General features: G+C 37.4%; 1 protein-coding gene across 17 annotated transcripts in view; it reads right to left on the bottom strand.

Moving 5' to 3' along the window:
• The window catches only part of plekha7b (pleckstrin homology domain containing, family A member 7b), a 138,109-nt gene that overhangs the window by 55,443 nt on the left and 63,719 nt on the right, over nucleotides 1-18,947 (bottom strand). For all 17 annotated transcript variants that reach the window (XM_048184133.1, XM_048184132.1, XM_048184136.1 and 14 more), the window contains 3 exons: nucleotides 16,552-16,635; nucleotides 2,957-3,068; nucleotides 1,131-1,235 (listed from right to left, as the gene is read on the bottom strand). In XM_048184133.1, the coding sequence (XP_048040090.1) occupies nucleotides 1,131-1,235; nucleotides 2,957-3,068; nucleotides 16,552-16,635 (301 nt within the window). The remainder of the gene's footprint in view (nucleotides 1-1,130; nucleotides 1,236-2,956; nucleotides 3,069-16,551; nucleotides 16,636-18,947) is intronic.

The following is an 18,947-nucleotide window of genomic DNA, read 5'->3' as shown; positions in this document are numbered from 1 at the left end:
AGAGGACTTTCGACCACTGTTCACTGTCCAGTTCTTTTTCTCCTTAGCCCAGGTAAGATGCTTCTGACGTTGTTTCTGTTTCAGAAGTGGCTTGGTAGTCCTTTTCCTGAAGATGTCTGAGTGTGGTGACTCTTGATGCACTGACTCCGGCTTCATTTGACTCATTGTGAAGCTCTCCCAAGTGTCTGAATTGGCTTTACTTGCCAGTATTCTCAAGCTTGTTGTCATCCCTGTTGCTTGTGCACCTTTGCCTACACAATTTCTTCCTTCTAGTCAACTTTGCATTTAATATGCTTTGATACATCACTCTGTAAACAGCCACCACATTCAGTAATGACCATCTGTAACTTACTCTCTTTGTGGAGGGTGTCAATGATTGTCTCCTGGACCATTGCCAAGTCAGCAGTCTTCCCCATTAGTGTGGTTTCAAAGAACAAAAGATACCCGGAATTTATACTGTAGGGATGGTCATTTAATGAAACTCAAATGTAAATATTCTAATATTTTGAGATACTGGATTTTGGACTTTAATTAGCTGTACGCTTTAATCAACAAATAAAAAAATAAAAAAAACTTTTGAAATGTTTTACTTTACATGTAGGGAATCTAGTATAAATGAAAGTTTCATTTTTTTAAATAATTTACAATAAAAAAATGAACTTTTTCACGATATTCTAATTATATGACCAATTATAATATATGAATTATATGTGTGTAGGAAATGGAAATGTATGCATAAAACCACAAAGAAAGCTGTATATAAAAAAGCTATATTTAGAAGCAAATTTTAGCACATTAAAATTTTTAGATTAATAATCAACTTAAAATAGTATGAATTTATAGTTCATCTTCATATCATCTTTTAAAATTAAAAAATTAAGAGTCAGTGCATCATCTATTATTACCAACCAATGTAAATAATATTATTAGTGTTTAATTGGAGGCCCCTCTGTTCATATTAAATATTTATTTAATATTCTATGTTGAATAACATGCTCAATCAGTTAATTGCCTGTGGGGTCTTAGTTCATCATAAGGCCTAATTAAGATCTAATCTAACATCTGAACACCATTGAATGGTGACCATTTAGTTCAGATCAGACTCTGTAGATCACTTTTGAGGGCCGAACCTGTTTGTAGAGCCATCCTCTCACCACCACTGGGACATTGGGGTTCCTTTTGATGGAATGGTCACGCTTGCCAAAGCAATGCACCTTCCCACTGGGTTTCAAATTCTGAGGTATTTAAAAGAAAAAAGAAAACCACTTGTTTCATTTGATTTGATTAAAAGTGCATGTGTACACAGGCATCAATTAGGTAAAGTGGCATCCAAGTGAATTTGGACGCTTATATAAATGTAAAATTGCCTTTTTAATTTTTAAGTGTGGCTGAAGTGTCAAAAAATTTTTGGGGCCACTTTATATCCAAGGTAATTAATAAGACTATTAGAACTGCAAAATATTCACAATAATACATGGCTTGTGGCATTTATTAATCTTCATCCAAATAAAGTTCACTCAACCACTAGAGGACCAAAAAGTTACATAGTGTACCTTTAAGAATAGAATGAAAGACATTTCAATAACGGATTAGAACACACAACAATGCGCTAAGATTCCCTGATGCCCACCAGTCATGCCTGGTTCTTTCCCAGTAGAGTGTGTGTGCAGAGATGAGGGCCTCTGGGATTGATCGATTGGTTTGTGAAAGCTCATATGATGCTGACACAGTACTGTCATTGACAGGCCAGCGTCAGACTCTCTACCACACAGTGACGCAGCCAATGAGTGTCAAGCCAGGCCATTAAAACTTCAATGTGTCAAAATCACTCTCTCTAATAGGAAGAAATATGTATGTCTCTGCATTTCCATTTCCAGAGCAGATCTGAGGAAACAGAGGCTGTTACTGAGCTGACATAAGACCAATGGGTCAAGGGCTGCCTAGATATCGCCCTGACGTTTAGCTCTGAATCAAAGTTGGAGTGTGTGTACTAAGCAAAATTAGTTCTAACCATTATAAATATTATTAATAAAAATATACTAAATTATAAAATGATTATTTTTCAATTATATGTAAAAAAAAAAAAAAAAATACATACACATACATACATACATACATACATATATACATATATACATACATTCACACATATATATTAGTTTACTTTTAGTATGTGTGTGACTGTGCCACACACACTTTTAATTTAATTTGTGGGAAATCCCGAGAGGCTTTCTGTAAATTTCACAATACCCTGCAGATGTTCTATGCAGTATTACCTCATGACCTCTGCACAATGCAGCGACCCACACAGGAGATTAAGTCCAGCTTCTCCGGTGCTAGAAAAATCAGTAACCCATTACACCTACTGCTTGGGTCATTTATCAAAATTGGAGAAATATAGCAAAAATAGATGAGGTCAATTTACTCTCCCCATTACCTATAAAAACATTATCAGTTTTCAATATGAATTAATATGAGATACACACAAGCAGGGCTCCGAACCGGTTCAAGGAATGAAAACAAAAAAACGGAAATTATCGAAATTTTGACAGGAACACAAACAGAAACGGAAACTAAATCAAATTTATGCAAGTATTTGTTTAATACTTTGAAAATTGTTATAAAAGATGATGTTGTATTGGCTATGACTAGACGGCAAATACCAGACTAAGACTCTCTTCGTGTTTTCGAGTAAAGAAAACTATTATAATTAAAGTATTGGCAAATAATAATAATAATAATAATAATAATAATAATAATAATAATGTTTTTAACCAGTATTTTTCCAATCAAACTGGTTTTGGAATGGTGGGCCGTTCTAGACAATTAGTCAGCCTGGCACTTTCATGCACCGGAAGTGCTCTGCGTGAACATTTGCCTTTACTGAGAATCAGCACCATGACAGAGCACATTAAACCAGTCTCAGATCAGCACTGAACAAGGCTGGGCTTCTCACCCTGGATCCTGAGGTGGTGTCCGCAGGGGAAGAGGAAATGGCGACAGAGGACTCGCTGACCATGCTGGGAGGCCTCGGCTCTGGTGGTGGCTTGGACATGCGTAAATTTGCCCTGGAAGAGTCAGAAATAAAAGACGATCTCTGACACCAAGTATAAGGTGTGTTTACTAATACACTGTGAAATTAAGAGTTAAACGGATACATTTTTGTATTTAATAACCATCAAAGTAAAGCAGAGCCTGGGGACACAAAGTATACAAGAGAGGAAGAGACTCTGAAGCACACTCCCATTTGAATACTCAAGTAACATGTTGTCAAACACATTCCCTGAAGGCAAACTACTGACAGACCAGAAGAGGAGGAGTACTAAACAAACAATATCACCACTTTGCATATGCAACTGTGGTGAGAGTATTAGTGTCAGGTGACCTGGTCATACAGTGCACAGCATAAATGAGTACACACCCTCTGAAACTTCTGAAAGTCAGCAATTAATCAATTACTTAGAAGACATGTTAGGGTTCTTTAGAGATATAATGTTCCAGCAAGTCTGCTTAATCAATTACCAAAGAAGCATGTCAAAATTATTCAGGAAAATAAGATTTTCTTATCAAGGTAAGATCAAGGTAAAGTAGCAAAAATGAGTACACCCTCCTAAAAGTTACTAAATTAAATGAAATAAAAATTTTCTGGTGTAAGTTTAAGGCAATGTTAGATCAACAGGTAAGTATGTTGAACCAAAACATTTAAAGAGAAGTAATTTCTTGACAATTAAAAGTGTTATATAGCCCACAGAATCATTCTCAGACTTAATTCTGACAACAATGGAAGCACTTGGGAGAGAACTGTCAGGAGACTTACTTCTTAGCACAAAAGAGGACAGTGCTACAAGAGGATTACCAAATCATTGTTTTAAGTATGAAAATATAGCGAAAGTAACACAGAAATTCAAAAACAATGGCCCCTGAAATAATCAGGCCTTCATTTTTAAGCTTTCGTTTAGTGATGAGGGATTTTTTTTTTTTTCCTACATAGAGCAAGAGAAATACCAAGCGAGTGTCTCAGAGCCAGCAAATGCTATGAAAACGGCAACTGTTTATCTCACAGAGTAAGATGCAGCCTGCAGAAAAGACATGCATGGTTGTTGTTCTCACTAGAACTACCTACTGTAGTCAAAGCACAATAAAGTCAGTTAGCCATTTCCAAAGCCCATATTTACAAAATATAGATTCTGGGAATCAATACTCTGGTCTCATGAGACCAAATCAATCATTTTGGATCTAACAGCATCCAAAATGTTATGGTGTTGCTAGAGGAGGAGTACAGTGAGAAGTGCCTGGTTCCCACAGTAAAGTTCAGTGGTAGTAAAGCTCTTATATAGGGATGTATGAGTGCTGAAGGTGTGAGGGAGTTGTGCTTTATCAATGCTGTCATGAATTCCCACATTACTGTGTAATTTAATACACAAACTTGAAACAGAAGATGTTACCCTCTCCTCATTCCCTGCATTGTTGGGCATTTTTTCAACATGACAATGAGGATATGCATTGTCCCATGGTGAAAAACTTTCTGTGGACATGTATTGCACTCAATCTTAAAACTGTGGGGGGGCCCCTGTGGGGGATTCTGTAGAGACGAGTTGACCAACACTCCCCATTAAAGATCAGGGCATTTAAGGAGCTCAAAGTGCTAGAATATTATACATTTGTTGAATTAAATCTAGGGTGTACTCATTTCTGCAATCCTTAATTTAAACAAAATTAATTTAATTTACTAATTTACTTATTTTATGGCTATTAATGACATATATTTCTCGGTTTTTATTATGTATATGTTTAATACATTTTAGTTTTGCCATCTTTCCATGAATTGTATTAGTGATCATAAAGAAAAAACTATTTCCAAAATGTTGACAAGACTAAGTTTTGTATAACATCTGTTTAACTTATAACATGAAAGTAAGAAGAATAATATAACTTAGAGAACAAAATTTTCAGTTTTACTCAAATTAGGGTGATGCAAAAATGAGTACACCCCACTGAAAGTCTCTGGAACAAGGCTACATTTTAGACTACAAATGTCTAATTTAACAAGAATTCAACCACAGGTGAGTCTAGTTATTCATTACACAGGTGTCCAGCAGACAGTTGACTATAAAAGAGTGTTAAAACCCCTTCCCATTTCATGCTGTCAGCAATGGCACCACATGGAAGAGAAATGTCACAAGACCTGAAAGAAAATAATTTCTTTACACCAGAAAGGTGAAGGCTACAAGAAGATCAGCAAAGCTTTACTTATCAGTCAGAATACTGTAGCAAAAGAAGGGTTGAAGAAAATCGGCATGCAATTTCACTGCTGTTATCTAAAGAAGTAGAAAGCCAAACTGGGGTAACTATTTCCTGTGACACAATTCGGCGTACACTGCAGAGGAATGGCATGCATGGGCCGTCCACAAAAGAAGCCTTTCCTAAAGCCCAGGCAAAAAAAAAGCCCGGCTAGAGTTTGCCAGGGCCCATGCTGACAAAGATAAAGACTACTGAGACTCTATACTCTGGAGTGATGAGACCAAGATAAATGTTTTTGGAACTGATGGCTTCAAAACTGTATGGCGTCGCAAAGGTGAGGAATTTAAAGAAAAATGCATGGTGCCTACAGTGAAACATGGTGGTGGCAGTGTTTTTATGTGGGGCTGCATGAGTGCCGCTCGTGTCGGGGAGTTGTATTTCATTGATGGCATCATGAATTCACAGATTAACTGCTCTATACTGAAAGAGAAGATGCTACCATCACTCCGTGCCCTTGGTCGTTCATGCACTTTTCCAACATGACAATGATCCCAAGCACACATCTAAGGCCACTGTTGGATTTCTGCAGAAGAACAGGGTGAAAGTGATTCAGTGGCTCCTGATCTGAACCCAATCGAACACCGATGGGGAATTCTGAAGAGACAAGTTGAGCATCACTCTCCATCCAGCATCCAGTCTTTAAAAGAGGTCATTCTTGATGAATGGAAAAAGCTAGATGTTGCAAAATGTCACCAACTTGTTCTTTCCATGCCTAGAAGACTTGATGCTGTCATTAAAAATCATGGAGGCCATACAAAGTACTAGATGTAGTAGTTTTTGTTGTGGGGTGTACTCATTTTTGCATCACCCTAATTTGAGTAAAACTGAAAACTGTGTAATCTAAGTTATATTATTAACCTTACTTTCATGTTATAAGTTAAACAGATGTTATATTAAACTTAGTCTTGTCAACATTTTGGAAATTGTTTTTGTGTTCATTGAGATATTGTTTAAAATGTTACTTTTCAAAGGGGGTGTACTCATTTATGCTGACCACTGTATCTATTGTTGGGGAACGAACAGTTTTAGGACCCTTGACCAGATATGTTGAATAAAAGACCAGGAGTCACTACCTATCATACATAGCAATTTATCTTTGTATCTATATCTACATAACTATCTATCAATCGACAGTACTTGCCTATCATCCATCCATCCATCCATCCATCCATCCACCTACATATTTATCTGTCTACCTACCTATTAACATATCTACCAAACTACCTACGTTACTTCCTGTCTATCAGAGAATTATTCCATCCATCCATTCAACTGTAAAGCATCAGTGGAAACATCAATGCAGGGTCATTATGATACTTCACCCCTCTCAAAAACTTCTTTAAGTATGGGTATTTTCACTGAGACACATTCATGCACTACTTATACACTCTGCACTTCTACATGTCAAGCTGCTCCCCTTCTCCATCCATAAACATTATTCTCGACAGTCACAACCAGATTAATATGAAGTATAACAGTGCCTGATTTGAATGCTAGAGATAACCCATATTTAGTTCATCTGTTTGTGGGCTCTCAGTGGATGAGAAGATTGGAGGAATGCACTGCAGCTGAAGAATGCAGGGCATTTGCAGAAGTCACATCAAAGGTCACGGTCACTACACAGTCTGACTCTGAGTCGGTTTTACAGGAATTACAGTAAAGAGAGTGTAAACACTCAGGTATGTCATATTAAAAGCAAAGCTTGTTAATTATGCCTTTAATAATAAATGAGTAAACGAATGTTTGTGAAATGTCAGAGCCACGATTGCTGTGTTACAAATGTATTAATGCCAGACTGCTCCTTGAAAGTATCTGGGTCCATTTTACTTTCCTAATAAAGACAACTGCATAAAAAGCTGCATTGAGATTCAGTTAATGCTAATGTAACATTTTTGGCAAGTCAGTAGAGAGAAGGGTAGAATGGGGGAGAGATGAGGGAATAGAGGACAGAAGAAAGGTGAAACAAATTGTCAGAGCTGCCACTGCAGGCAACAAATAAAAAACTTCTCCCAAACACTGTCAGAGAGAAGTGTCAGATTCGAAGACCGCAGGGAAAGGTATAACCTAGAGTGAAAGCCACCAGTTATTTGCACAGTTCAACTAAACATCTGTCACATTTCTAAATCTCCTTCAAGGAAATGACAAGGCATTTTGGACTGGTACCCAGGGAGTTATTATTCATTGGCTAGACAGTTGCCTCTTCTCATAAACATGCAAAATTTATTTGTTATTGCATGAAGTGTTTTTTTTTTTTCCCCTACAGTGGACAGTGTATAAACCATGAACAAATTCTTGAGTCTCAAAGCCACAGAGTGCCTATAGTCTGTCTGATGCATACTGGACACAAAAATGCTAAGCGCTGACTGAAGTAACCTAGTGCAATCTGATTGGCTGACTCAACACAACTTTCAGGAGTAAGGGTGCATAGGGTTTTTTTAATCAGTCTGCCTGGAATCAAAGTTGTTTACAAGGTACCCGTCTGCTCACATCTCCTTTGTTTTCCCTTCTTCTACCATGGGATACCAATTCTGTGTAAGCTTTAGCTCTAGTTTCAGCTTCGTATTCAACTTCTGTGTTGCTGAGCAATGCCTACTGGTGGCAGTAAAATCTCAAAATCTAAAATTTCAGTTTGAGGCACTTACTAGCAAGACCCAAATATTCATAATTAGAACTGCATATCTGTTTTGTCAAGTCATAAAAATACAAATAGAAAATGCTATAATAATATAGCATTTTATTGCTTTTCAGATGTACTACAAATCTGGAAATCATGTACTGTTATTTTGTTCCTAAATAGCATGTTAAAACAAAACAGATTGCTCTTGGTATCTTTAATTCTGGTCAGACTGTCTCTTTCTGTTTAATTGGATGACTCTTAGCTAGAAAAAAATAGTAAAAGCGCACCAGACAGTCAAAAGTCTGGCTAATTATTACTAAGGGCTACAGTAAGTGAAATAAAAACACATGCACTGGTACTCAAGCGTAGGCTATAATGGAGTCTATAAAATGTAGTACTCTCAGAGGCCTTTAGTAGTAACAAAAAGCTCTCTTACTGACAGCCTTGCCTCTCAGGGACACTCCTTTAGAGAACCATCTGAAACTCACACCATCTCTGACATCTCACTGAAAGTGTGGACACATATAGTGAATGTATGAGTGGGTTGAATCTAGAACACGCTGAGAGAGCAGATAAGTGGAAAAACGTACTGCTCTTAAATCATCAGCTTCATACATCAAATAACACACTTGGGACATAAGGGTGTAATTGACCCAATGTGAGGGGAGAAACTTAGGGAAAAGCTGTTTAATAGAGCTGTAACATGCAGAATATGACTGATTTTGTGGATCATAGTTGATTCGTGATCCGTACGAACCAGGCCCCACGGTTCGGAACGCGTGTGATTCGCGGATTAACTGCATTTAGCCATTATATAGGTAAAGTTATAGAAGAGACAAAATTCGACTCCTTGAGCTTGAACAGACACATATACACAAAATGATCTCAAAATCCCCATCTCCACAAGTATTCTTGTATACATTACGATTATAAAGTCTTAAGTGAAACTAAACAGTCGGGATAACTTGAGAATGAAATCAGATGAGTTTCATCATATCGGTTCCATGCATTCGTATTTGTGCATTTAGTGACAGCAGCCTAAAAATAAATGCCATGTCATTAATTGTCTAACAACAAAACAACTTTAACAATTATTAATCTATATTTAATTTATAAAGTGAACACTATGCATGCAGTCTAATTACAACTGTATTGATATTTATATTAATTATTACATTTCTGTACCTGAATACTAGACTACTGTTAGACCTATTTGTAACTGTTCTTACAATTTTTTTTTGTTTTTTTTTTGCTGATCTGAAAAATACGGAGCACTGGACATGACATGCAGGAAAAAAATAATAGGCTAAATCGTACCGTGATCCGAACCGAGAGTTTTGTGATCTGTTGCACCACTAATAAAAACATTAATTTACTAGTATTTATTAAATTATTCGTATTATTTATGTGATCTATTATATATTATATATAAGAAATTGTCATTTACATTTCTACTACTAAACGGGTCAAATTAGCGTGAGAGCGCAATTCCACAAATGCGCTGATAGGAGTGGCAAGTTTTGCGCGTGATCTACAGCTGATGTGAAATTAAAGAACACATACGCAGTCAAATCATTTAAATAATGACTAACGCAATCTACCAAGAGCAGTGAAAATTAGCGTTTGGTCGCAAATAAGCAGAGCTGATGCTCATCAGGTGCAGGTCGACACATGCGCAACTTATTACATGTAATATACAGCTAATGTCTTCCTCTGGCATTCCAAAGAAATTAATACGAGTGGAAAATATTTTCTCCCTTCTCTCTGCGGTGTCTTCTCCTAGCAGCAACAATTGCAACCATGTCGCAAAAAGGGTTAAGACATGCTTTTTTGGGGCGTTAAATAATGTCGCAAATACCAGTAAATTGACTAGCGCAAACATTAGTAAATCATGTTGTGTGCATATGCAATAAGGTCAGCCGCAAAAACAACTCAGTCCATGCCTTTTCAGCACTAATTTTGCACTGCATGTCCTTAGTAAATTCTGACAGTAGTTTTTTAATACCAAAAGAGGGTTTGTGTTGGCGCAAGCTGTTAGTAAATCTGGCCCTTAATGTTTATTATTATTATTACTATTATTTACTTATTTTTTTGTTTTTTCACTGTCTAAGCCTGCTTGTATGCATGCATAACACCCGGTTATTTCATAGACTGCAAGAAACATAATATTCTGTTATAACCCAATAAATGTATTATAAAACAAAACTAAAATTAATATATTACATATGTCTATCACATATGACTCTGAGGTTTTAACAGTTTTTGTTGGTACAAGCTACAAGTATGAGTGCTGATAACAGAAAATAAACCAGCAAGAAAATAAATGCATGATGCAACTTAACAAGGTCATCAATCTAAAAAAAAATTATATATATCTTTTTTTGATTATTCTGCTAAAACTCACCAAAGCAAGCAGATTTCCAAGCCACATGTCAGGCTGACTCCACGCTTTTCATGGGTGCTGGAGCTTTCGGTAAAACACAATAACCCTGTCCAAAAACTGACACATGCGCACACACAGACATACCCTCAACAAAACCATAAACAGCTTTTCTTTCCCTGAGGAATGTGAGGAGTTCCTGTAGTGTGAAAGAGTCAGGAGGTGTTTGTAGCCTGTGTACAACATCAAAACAGCAGGAGGCTACAGCAGCATTGTCATGGAAAGAGCTGCGGACTGGAACAGCGCTGCTTTCTTTCTCCACCTCATTTTTCACCTCACAAACTGGCTCCTGTCCAACATTTCTGAAGTATCTTTGTACCCTGGGACTTACTAGTGTTTTATCTAGGCTTTCATATTATTTACCTGCACTGTCTTTTGAATGGATGGGCACACAGGGCCTGTATTTTATGCTGGAGAGATGAGAAAGATCCCAGCTAAAGGCCAGCAAGAACTCAGGCTAATAAAAAAAGACCACATTCTGCTCCCAAATGCTCAGAGCTCCACAGTGGGGGAGCTTCAGACCCACTAACCTGGTTACGTTATATAATATTTAGCATACAGCGGTATATAATGAGCTCCACTTACTTTATACGATGATACAACGATTTTTGTTAGACTTCTATCAAAAAAAGCACCATGAGGATGGAATCACATACAGTAGTACTTTAATGTATGGTACTGAATGATGAACAAATTCAGAAATCATGGCATTCTGACAGTATGTTTTGTTAGTGATGACTTTATTCCATCAGAAAACTGATCATTATTAAATCATAATCAATCATAATTAAAAATATTTATATATAATATAAAGTCATATCCTCCAATATGATGACATAATGATAATATAGCAATATCATTTTTTATATATAGATTTTTTGTTCAATAAGTCATTAACAAACATTACATCAGGCTTAAAGGGATAGTTCACCCAAAAATGAAGCGTTATGAATCTTTTGTGTCGAATCATGATTCGGATCGCGTGTCAAACCGCCAAACTGCTGAAATCATGTGACTTTGGCGCTCCGAACCACTGATTTGACACGCTGATTCATAACGCTCCGAAGCTGTGAAGCAGTGTTTTGAAATCAGTCATCACTATATAAGTGATACCAAATGAATAAATGTAAATGTAAATGTATATAAGTCGTTATTTTGTTTTTTTTGGCACACCAAAAATATTCTCATCACTTTATAATATTAATATTGAACCACTGTACTCACATGAACTGATTTAAATATGTTTTTAGTACATTAATGGATCTTGAGAGAGGAAATGTCATTGCTGGCTATGCAGGCCTCACTGAGCCATCGGATTTCAACAAAAATATCTTAATTTGTGTTCCGAAGATTAACAAAGGTCTTAAGGGTAAGGAACAGCATGAGGGTGAGTAATAAATGACATTATTTTCATTTTTGGGTGAACTAACCCTGTAAATTGTGCACAAATTTGGAATATCGCATAAAATAATTTTGCAAATTTCCATCCAGCGAGTCGTAGAGAACAAAATCGTCACTTCCTGATGGCGCTAAGAAAAATAAGTTGCTACAGTAGAAGCCATTGTACGTAATAATTTTTGTATATAATAATTTAATTACTTGCACCTCAGAGAGCGCAGATGAAACACAATAAATGCTGTCAATATTATCTTGCATTCAGAACGCAATCGTGTGAGGCGCTTCTGGGAGGGAATTATACCGAACCACTTTAACAACAGACCTTTCATCAAGCATTATAGAATGACCAAAACCGCATTTCAGATGCTGTGCAATGAGATCAGTCCGCTGGTTGATCCAGTTATGGCGTCCCATCGCAAAGTCACATGTTTTTTTGATGCGTTTAAAAGAATTTATTATCATAGTTTATGAGCATGTTTTTATATCGCATAAAAAAAGTGATCAGACTCGGTTGAGCGCATATATTTTTTATGCACAATTTAAGAATTTATGCACATCTTGGCATTTCCATACATCGTTTTTTATGCAACATCCCAAAATGAGCATGAAAATAGGTGGATGGAAACATAGCTATTGACTTCCATAGTATGGAGAAAAAAAAATTCTATGGAAGTCAGTGGGGTCCATCAACTGTTTGAAATGAAATTAACTTTTCATACTATGTACATTAAGTGATGTGTTAAGTATTATATAATGTACTAATGTTTCTTAATTTTGTTAATAAAAGTCTTACCAAGTGTTTGCACAGTTTGGTCATTAGAGGAATGAATAATGCATACAAAAAAAGTAGTCAGCCTTTGTGGCAGACAATGCACCATGCCCTAATGTTGTTGAGATGTGCACTGTGCTCAGATTAGCCATTCAGATCAATAGTACTGCACTACCAGGGGATCAGAACACTTCTATCACTGCACACATTTCCACTGACATCACCACCAATGGGATCACAGCACACATTTTAGCCCTTCACTGAGGAGGGGTAAGACTATGCAGCGCTATTAAGGGCACTCAGATGAACTGAAATATCAGCATACTACATATTTAGGCAGGGTGTGTCTGTGCCGACAGGTCACCGCAAACACTATATCCCCAGAATTCAGGATCTACAACTTGCTAACTCATATCCCTGGCAACCTTCAGCAACATTTCAGTTAGGATGAATGATGTTGATATGTCTCTGCTGACATATTTCATAATGCTTTTCCCACAGATCAGCACTTATCACAGCTGTCAGGGTGAGGTTAGTTTCCACTGCTAGATTGCTAAAGGAAAAGGCCGGGTTGATGGAGAGAGAAGAGCAAATGAGGCCGGACCTGTGCTTAAAATAGCTCTTATGAGCAGCCAGGAGTGGTAAGTATTCCAGTTATGTCCTGTAACTTCACTATCTCTCACTTCTACAAACCACAGGCATTCTAGAGCCAACACTACATTAAAAGTCTCACCGCCTTATCGACACAGCTGCAAACTTCCTCTCTCACTCTTTAACACATTTGGCCATGATCTTTACCTCTTGGGCACTCAAACAAGAGGTTTGTAAGCTGGTAAACTAATAACTTGATCACCTGTGACACAATGCTCAAGTGACTCTTCTGGCTTCTCCCGACGGTGGTTAATCTGAGCCCGAACCTGGCACAGGGCCTGCACGCACTGTGCCCCTAATGAGAAGCATCAATCAACCTTGGCAGCAACATTTACTTACCTGTCATCGGCATGAGAAATGGTCTTGACGGCCGTGTGCGATATTCCTACGAGAGCCCAACATTCAGAATCCATGAGCCTACTTCTATATGGAGCACATGGAGTGATAATAGGGAAATCGAGGTAGGCGGCTGAGCTTCGTAACAGTTTTCACCTGGTTTTGTTTCAGCAGGCAGCAGAATACTCAAAATAAACAGCAAACCCTCGGCCTGCTCTTTCCTCTAGCGTTAGCGAGTAACAGAATGAGATCTGTCTCAGCGGGGCATGTAAATCTGAGCTCTCTTAACCCTCACAGCACTGATGAGGTAGAAATCCCAGCTCAGCTTACTGACATATGGGAAGTAACAGAAATGAATGGAGAGAAGGAGGAGAGGAACAGGTGCAGTGGTGCACATTTTAATGGAATAGTGAAGAAAATAAGCAATTATTAAAAATATTGTAATATGACTAATTATAATTGTTGATAATGACAAATCAACAACACTTCACACAAGCCTCCAAATCCACTTAATGATTCCAGTTCCTTGTTGATTTCCCCTGGTTCTCTGTTCATTGTGAGTTCGACATGAAAGTCACTTGATCGATTCAAAACGGTAACTAAAGCCGTGTTTCCACCGCAGGAATTTTCCCCAGGAACTAGGAACTTTGGGGTGGAAAGTACCTGCTCGCTAAGTAGTACTTTTTCAAAATTCTGGAACTTTCGGGGGTAGGACATGGGTGCTGAACATGCTGATTGGTTGAGTTCACGCAGCATTTTGATTGGTTGACTCCACACAGCATTTTATTTCAATCCATCGTTTTTTAAAGTCTGTTGCGGTGCGTGCAATAATAGTTGTTTGCTATTCGAATCAAGAATGGAGTTTAAAAAATACGACCGATGGACAGACGATGAGGTTCAGGCTTTATGAATTCCAGCGGGAACTGGAAAGTCGCACACAGTCCTACGTCACCGGACTGTCTTCACGGTACTTTAGACCGTTATGGAAACGCAGCTAGCAACAGGTCTTTGGGGGGGGGGGGGGGGGCAAATTGTTCTGGGTAATTTCGGTGGAAACGCAGCTTAAGGCTGCATCCAAAAATTGCATACTCTCTAGATACGTTCTCTTTTTGAATAAGTACTTACTTCACGGCTATATGTTCTATATAGTATGAATGTAATCTGGCAGTACTACATTCATCATGTTGTCATTGTCACGTGCCCTACCAGTGTTAGTTGCGTCGCTTTACTACCATTCACAAATCCTCTCCAGTGGCCTCATAGGATCGCAAGTTGTCCATTGGATGCACACTTCACAATCTCGCCAGAAATAGTAGGCCATCCAGGTACTTTTTGCTAATAGATATGTATACATAAATGCCTCATTAGTGACTGTTTCTATGGGCCGCTATATGTAAGCCATCCACCAATATTGGAATGGTCAAAGCCAGTCTGTAAGCACTTGAAAGCAAGTTAACTGTGCATCTGCAACCATAGTTATTCACATTTATCTATATCTGCAATAGACTACAGCAGATGATTTTCATAGGATTTAGTTTATCATTAATGTTAGTTAATTCTGCATGTGCTAAAACATTTTGGTTAAAGCTCTTATAATATTATTGATCATCAGAGAACAGACAAACTGCTCTAAGCTTCTAATGAAAGCAATGAACTGATTATAAACACTCTCAACTGTGAAAGGTTATCCAATTTCTTTGGGAATGAAATGTTGGCCATTCCAATATGGTGGATGAGTTGATGTGTCTGGAGCAGTTAAATGAGGTATCTGCATGTAGATATCTATGTTTTTGTCTATCATTTTATGAATACTGTGTATCGGACATACTACTCTTTTCACGTAATGTTCTTGATCTACTTATATAGTATGGAAATATGAATATCCGGATACAACCTAAGTTTGAAACTCATTTGTAAGTCTTTTGATCAAATGATTAAAAGAATTTGATCTTGTTTACAATTCAGACAACACTAGTGCTGCATGTTTTACCATCGTGAAGAACACAAAACTTGTTGTCTACTTACTGTACAGTATGTCTTTATTATCTTTGTATGACTCTCAATCTTTCTCCCTCATAACATTCAATTCAATCTGAAAACTTTTTTTGTCAAGGAATTTAGTTCTGTCATGACAACTCTTGGAGTGTTTGGTATGGTAATGGGTATGACAATGTTGTATGTTTGCTTGATCTTGGCGGAATAGATCTGCTATGCTGCTGCTGTTGCTTTTATTGCTGCTGCTGCAGAGCAAGTACGGGACTTGCTACTGCCAATACATACGCGACACACTGCTGTGAGCAATTAAGAGATGCTGCTGCTGCAAAAATATAGCGTACATGAATTACCCATAGCAGATCTATACAGGTGGAGCTGGGGAAGGTGGAGGGTTTCTGAAGTGCACTGCACTGCTAAGGCAATGCTACCAAAGTATTTTGAAGGTTGAGCACGCAAGCTCATTGGTTACTGATACAGCAGGAACCAATCAGCTGTGTCCTATAGATAACGATGTGATTATGAGCAGGTTTAGTTAAAGGACCTATTAGCCTGTGCCATCTAGAGTTTCATGAAAGAATTTTTGTATTTGGAAATAGCAAAATGTAGTTCACTCATTTATTTTTAGTTGTTATAGCTAGAGTTTCAAATTATCTTTCTCAACACTGTATGTACCTGCTTTGTGGTCAAAATAAAGCACAGATTACCATATATCTACAATTTAAATCAATTTAAATCAAATACAGCTCCAAAATAGAAAATGCAATAACAGTAATGGCCATCATTACCATTCTCTCTAGAAACTTCCAGCTGATTTGCACATTCCAGCACAGGCATATGACGGCTCATGAATCATTATTATACATCCAATTACTAACACATCTGTTAAAGAATTCAAAACTTTTGCAGCTAATCATTTAATCAAAGCCCCTTTAGATCTTGGTTAACCATATAAACAACCTGCATTGAAAACGTGTCCTCAGAGAAAACAGGGAGTGTGCATCCTAAAGTACATTTCATGCAGATAAAAGGAAGAGAAGCACTTACTGGTCCTGTAAAATGAACTCAGTGTTTTCTGAGGAGATATGTCCCGTCACAGGATGCCTGAACGTTGTCGTCCTCTGGTTGTGGCTGTATCCGAGAAGAAGAAAAATATGGGAGAGGAGAGAAATGTGGAAAAAAGACAAGAGAAGAAAAACAAAATGAGCAATCCAACATTAATCAAGTTTAATTGGGCACTTCCGTCCCTGTAGCTGTAGCTGTAGAGCAACATCACCAAGTTTGAGGAATTTTGATGACTTTCCTGCAGGAGTGCAGAATGTGTGGCAGCGCTGAAGCCTGGCCAAGCCCACTCATATTATTTAACACAAAGTGTGGGGCTAAGCACAAACTGCTGCAGAAACTTTATTGATTTCAATTACACAGGGTCATTCACTGTTTTAACTAGGGCATTAAAACATCTCACTGTCATCAGGTGTAATAAGACAGAGACAGGGGGGCTTCTAAGGGTGAGAGGACTGTGAAATAACACACATATTACACCAGCTGTCATCGATTCGGTTATTCATTTTTTCTTCATGCTGTTTCTTTGGCTGAAAGAGAGAGAGCGAGTGGTAATTTGATGACTAAGGAGACACTCCCAGTGAGTTAATGTGCTCCTATATGAGGGGAAAAAGCTCCACCTCAAGTCACTTATCTGCCTATCATCATACCCATTATATTTAAGTCATATTGCCTCAGTGACTCTCTGTGGACTCAAGGCTTATATATGCAGTTAAAAGAACAGGCATAGTCATGCTTCAGGTGTGCTAGCGACCGTCCTTCAAGGTACACAGAGGTTTGAACAGATGTTAGCACAGTTTTCTGTAAATGCTGCTCCCTTTTGCCTCTCTATAGAAAAGTAAATGAGTAAGTCTAGGCGGTAAAAATAGTCATACAGTAAAAAGAGGCATATAAACCAGTACTTTAACATTTCAGCATAAAAGTTTGACATGCAAAAGCATGAATAAAATTTCAGAGCTATGGTGGATGGCAAGATTTTCCAGTGAATAATGACGAATCCGTTCCTGACACAAATATCATACAGCTTTAGATGTAACTTTATTGTAACTAAAACTATTAAATTGTTTTTGTTAACTGAAACAAAACCGAAGTAAAATCTAATAAAATCAAATATATTAGATGAAAAACTTAAACTTGCCTTGGCTAATAACTGAAATAAAATAAGTTGAAGTTGAAGTATTACTAAAACTAAAACTGATTAAAAAAAATAAATTAAAGATAAATACAAATATTCTTTTAAAAAAAATGACAAGAACACGAGAAATCAACAGCAAAAGATCTATATGTTAGCATTCTAAAAACAGCCACTTATAGCCTTCCTAAACTTATGGTGGTGGCACATTCACCGTGACCAATACACTTAGGCATGCTGTTTTCACAGTACACTGTCAAATTTAACAGGCTGTGGAAAACACTTATCTGCCTCTGCGGAACATGTCATCATACACCCCCAGTGACACAACATTGTCAATTTCATTCTTTACTGAACTATCATGCCACAGGAATCTGAGGGCCAAATGTCCTCCAAAGATAGTTCTGCTGAAAGCAAACATACGTCTCCAAACACTACAACAAGCTTTTATCGCTAATTGAACATTTAGTGCATCAGCGAACTCAGCTGGGTCATTCTGTGTCAAATCAATTAAATTTCGGAAACTTCCCCAGCTCAAAATTTTGATTTTGTAAATCTTTTTTTTTTTTTTTTTTTTTCGAAGAAAGACAAAGATAAATAGTGATGAAAGCCAACCATTTAAAGGTGCCCTAGATTCAAAATTTGAATTTACCTCGGCATAGTTGAATAACAAGTGTTTAGTACATGGAAAAGACATACATTAAGTTTCAAACTCCATTGCTTTCTCTTTCTTACGTAAATCTCATTTGTTTAAAAGACTTCCGGAAAACACGCGGATCTCAACATAACACTGACTGTTACATAACAGTAGGGGTGTACGCCCCAATATTTGCATATGCTAGCTCATGTTCCCAACATTATGAAAGGCATTAGACAAGGACAGCCAGTAATGTCTGGATCTGCACAGGTGAATCATCAGACTAGGTAAGCAAGAACAACAGCGAAAATGGCAGATGGAGCAATAATAACTGACATGATAGCATGATATTTTTAGTGATATTTGTAAATTGTCTTTCTAAATGTTTCGTTAACATGTTGCTAATGTACTGTTAAATGAGGTTAAAGTTACCATCGTTTCTTACTGAATTCACGGAGACAAGAGTCGTCGCTATTTTCATTTTTAAACACTTGCAGTCTGTATAATTCATAAACACAACTTCATTCTTTATAAATCTCTCCAACAGTGTAGCATTAGCCGTTAGCCACGGAGCACAGCCTCAAACTCATAGAGAATCAAATATAAACATCA

This window comes from Megalobrama amblycephala, linkage group LG3 (assembly GCF_018812025.1).
Source record: "Megalobrama amblycephala isolate DHTTF-2021 linkage group LG3, ASM1881202v1, whole genome shotgun sequence".
NCBI classification, from domain to species: Eukaryota; Metazoa; Chordata; class Actinopteri; order Cypriniformes; family Xenocyprididae; genus Megalobrama; species Megalobrama amblycephala.
Note: the sequence above shows the minus strand (reverse complement) of the source record. Positions and strands in the feature narration are given on the sequence as shown.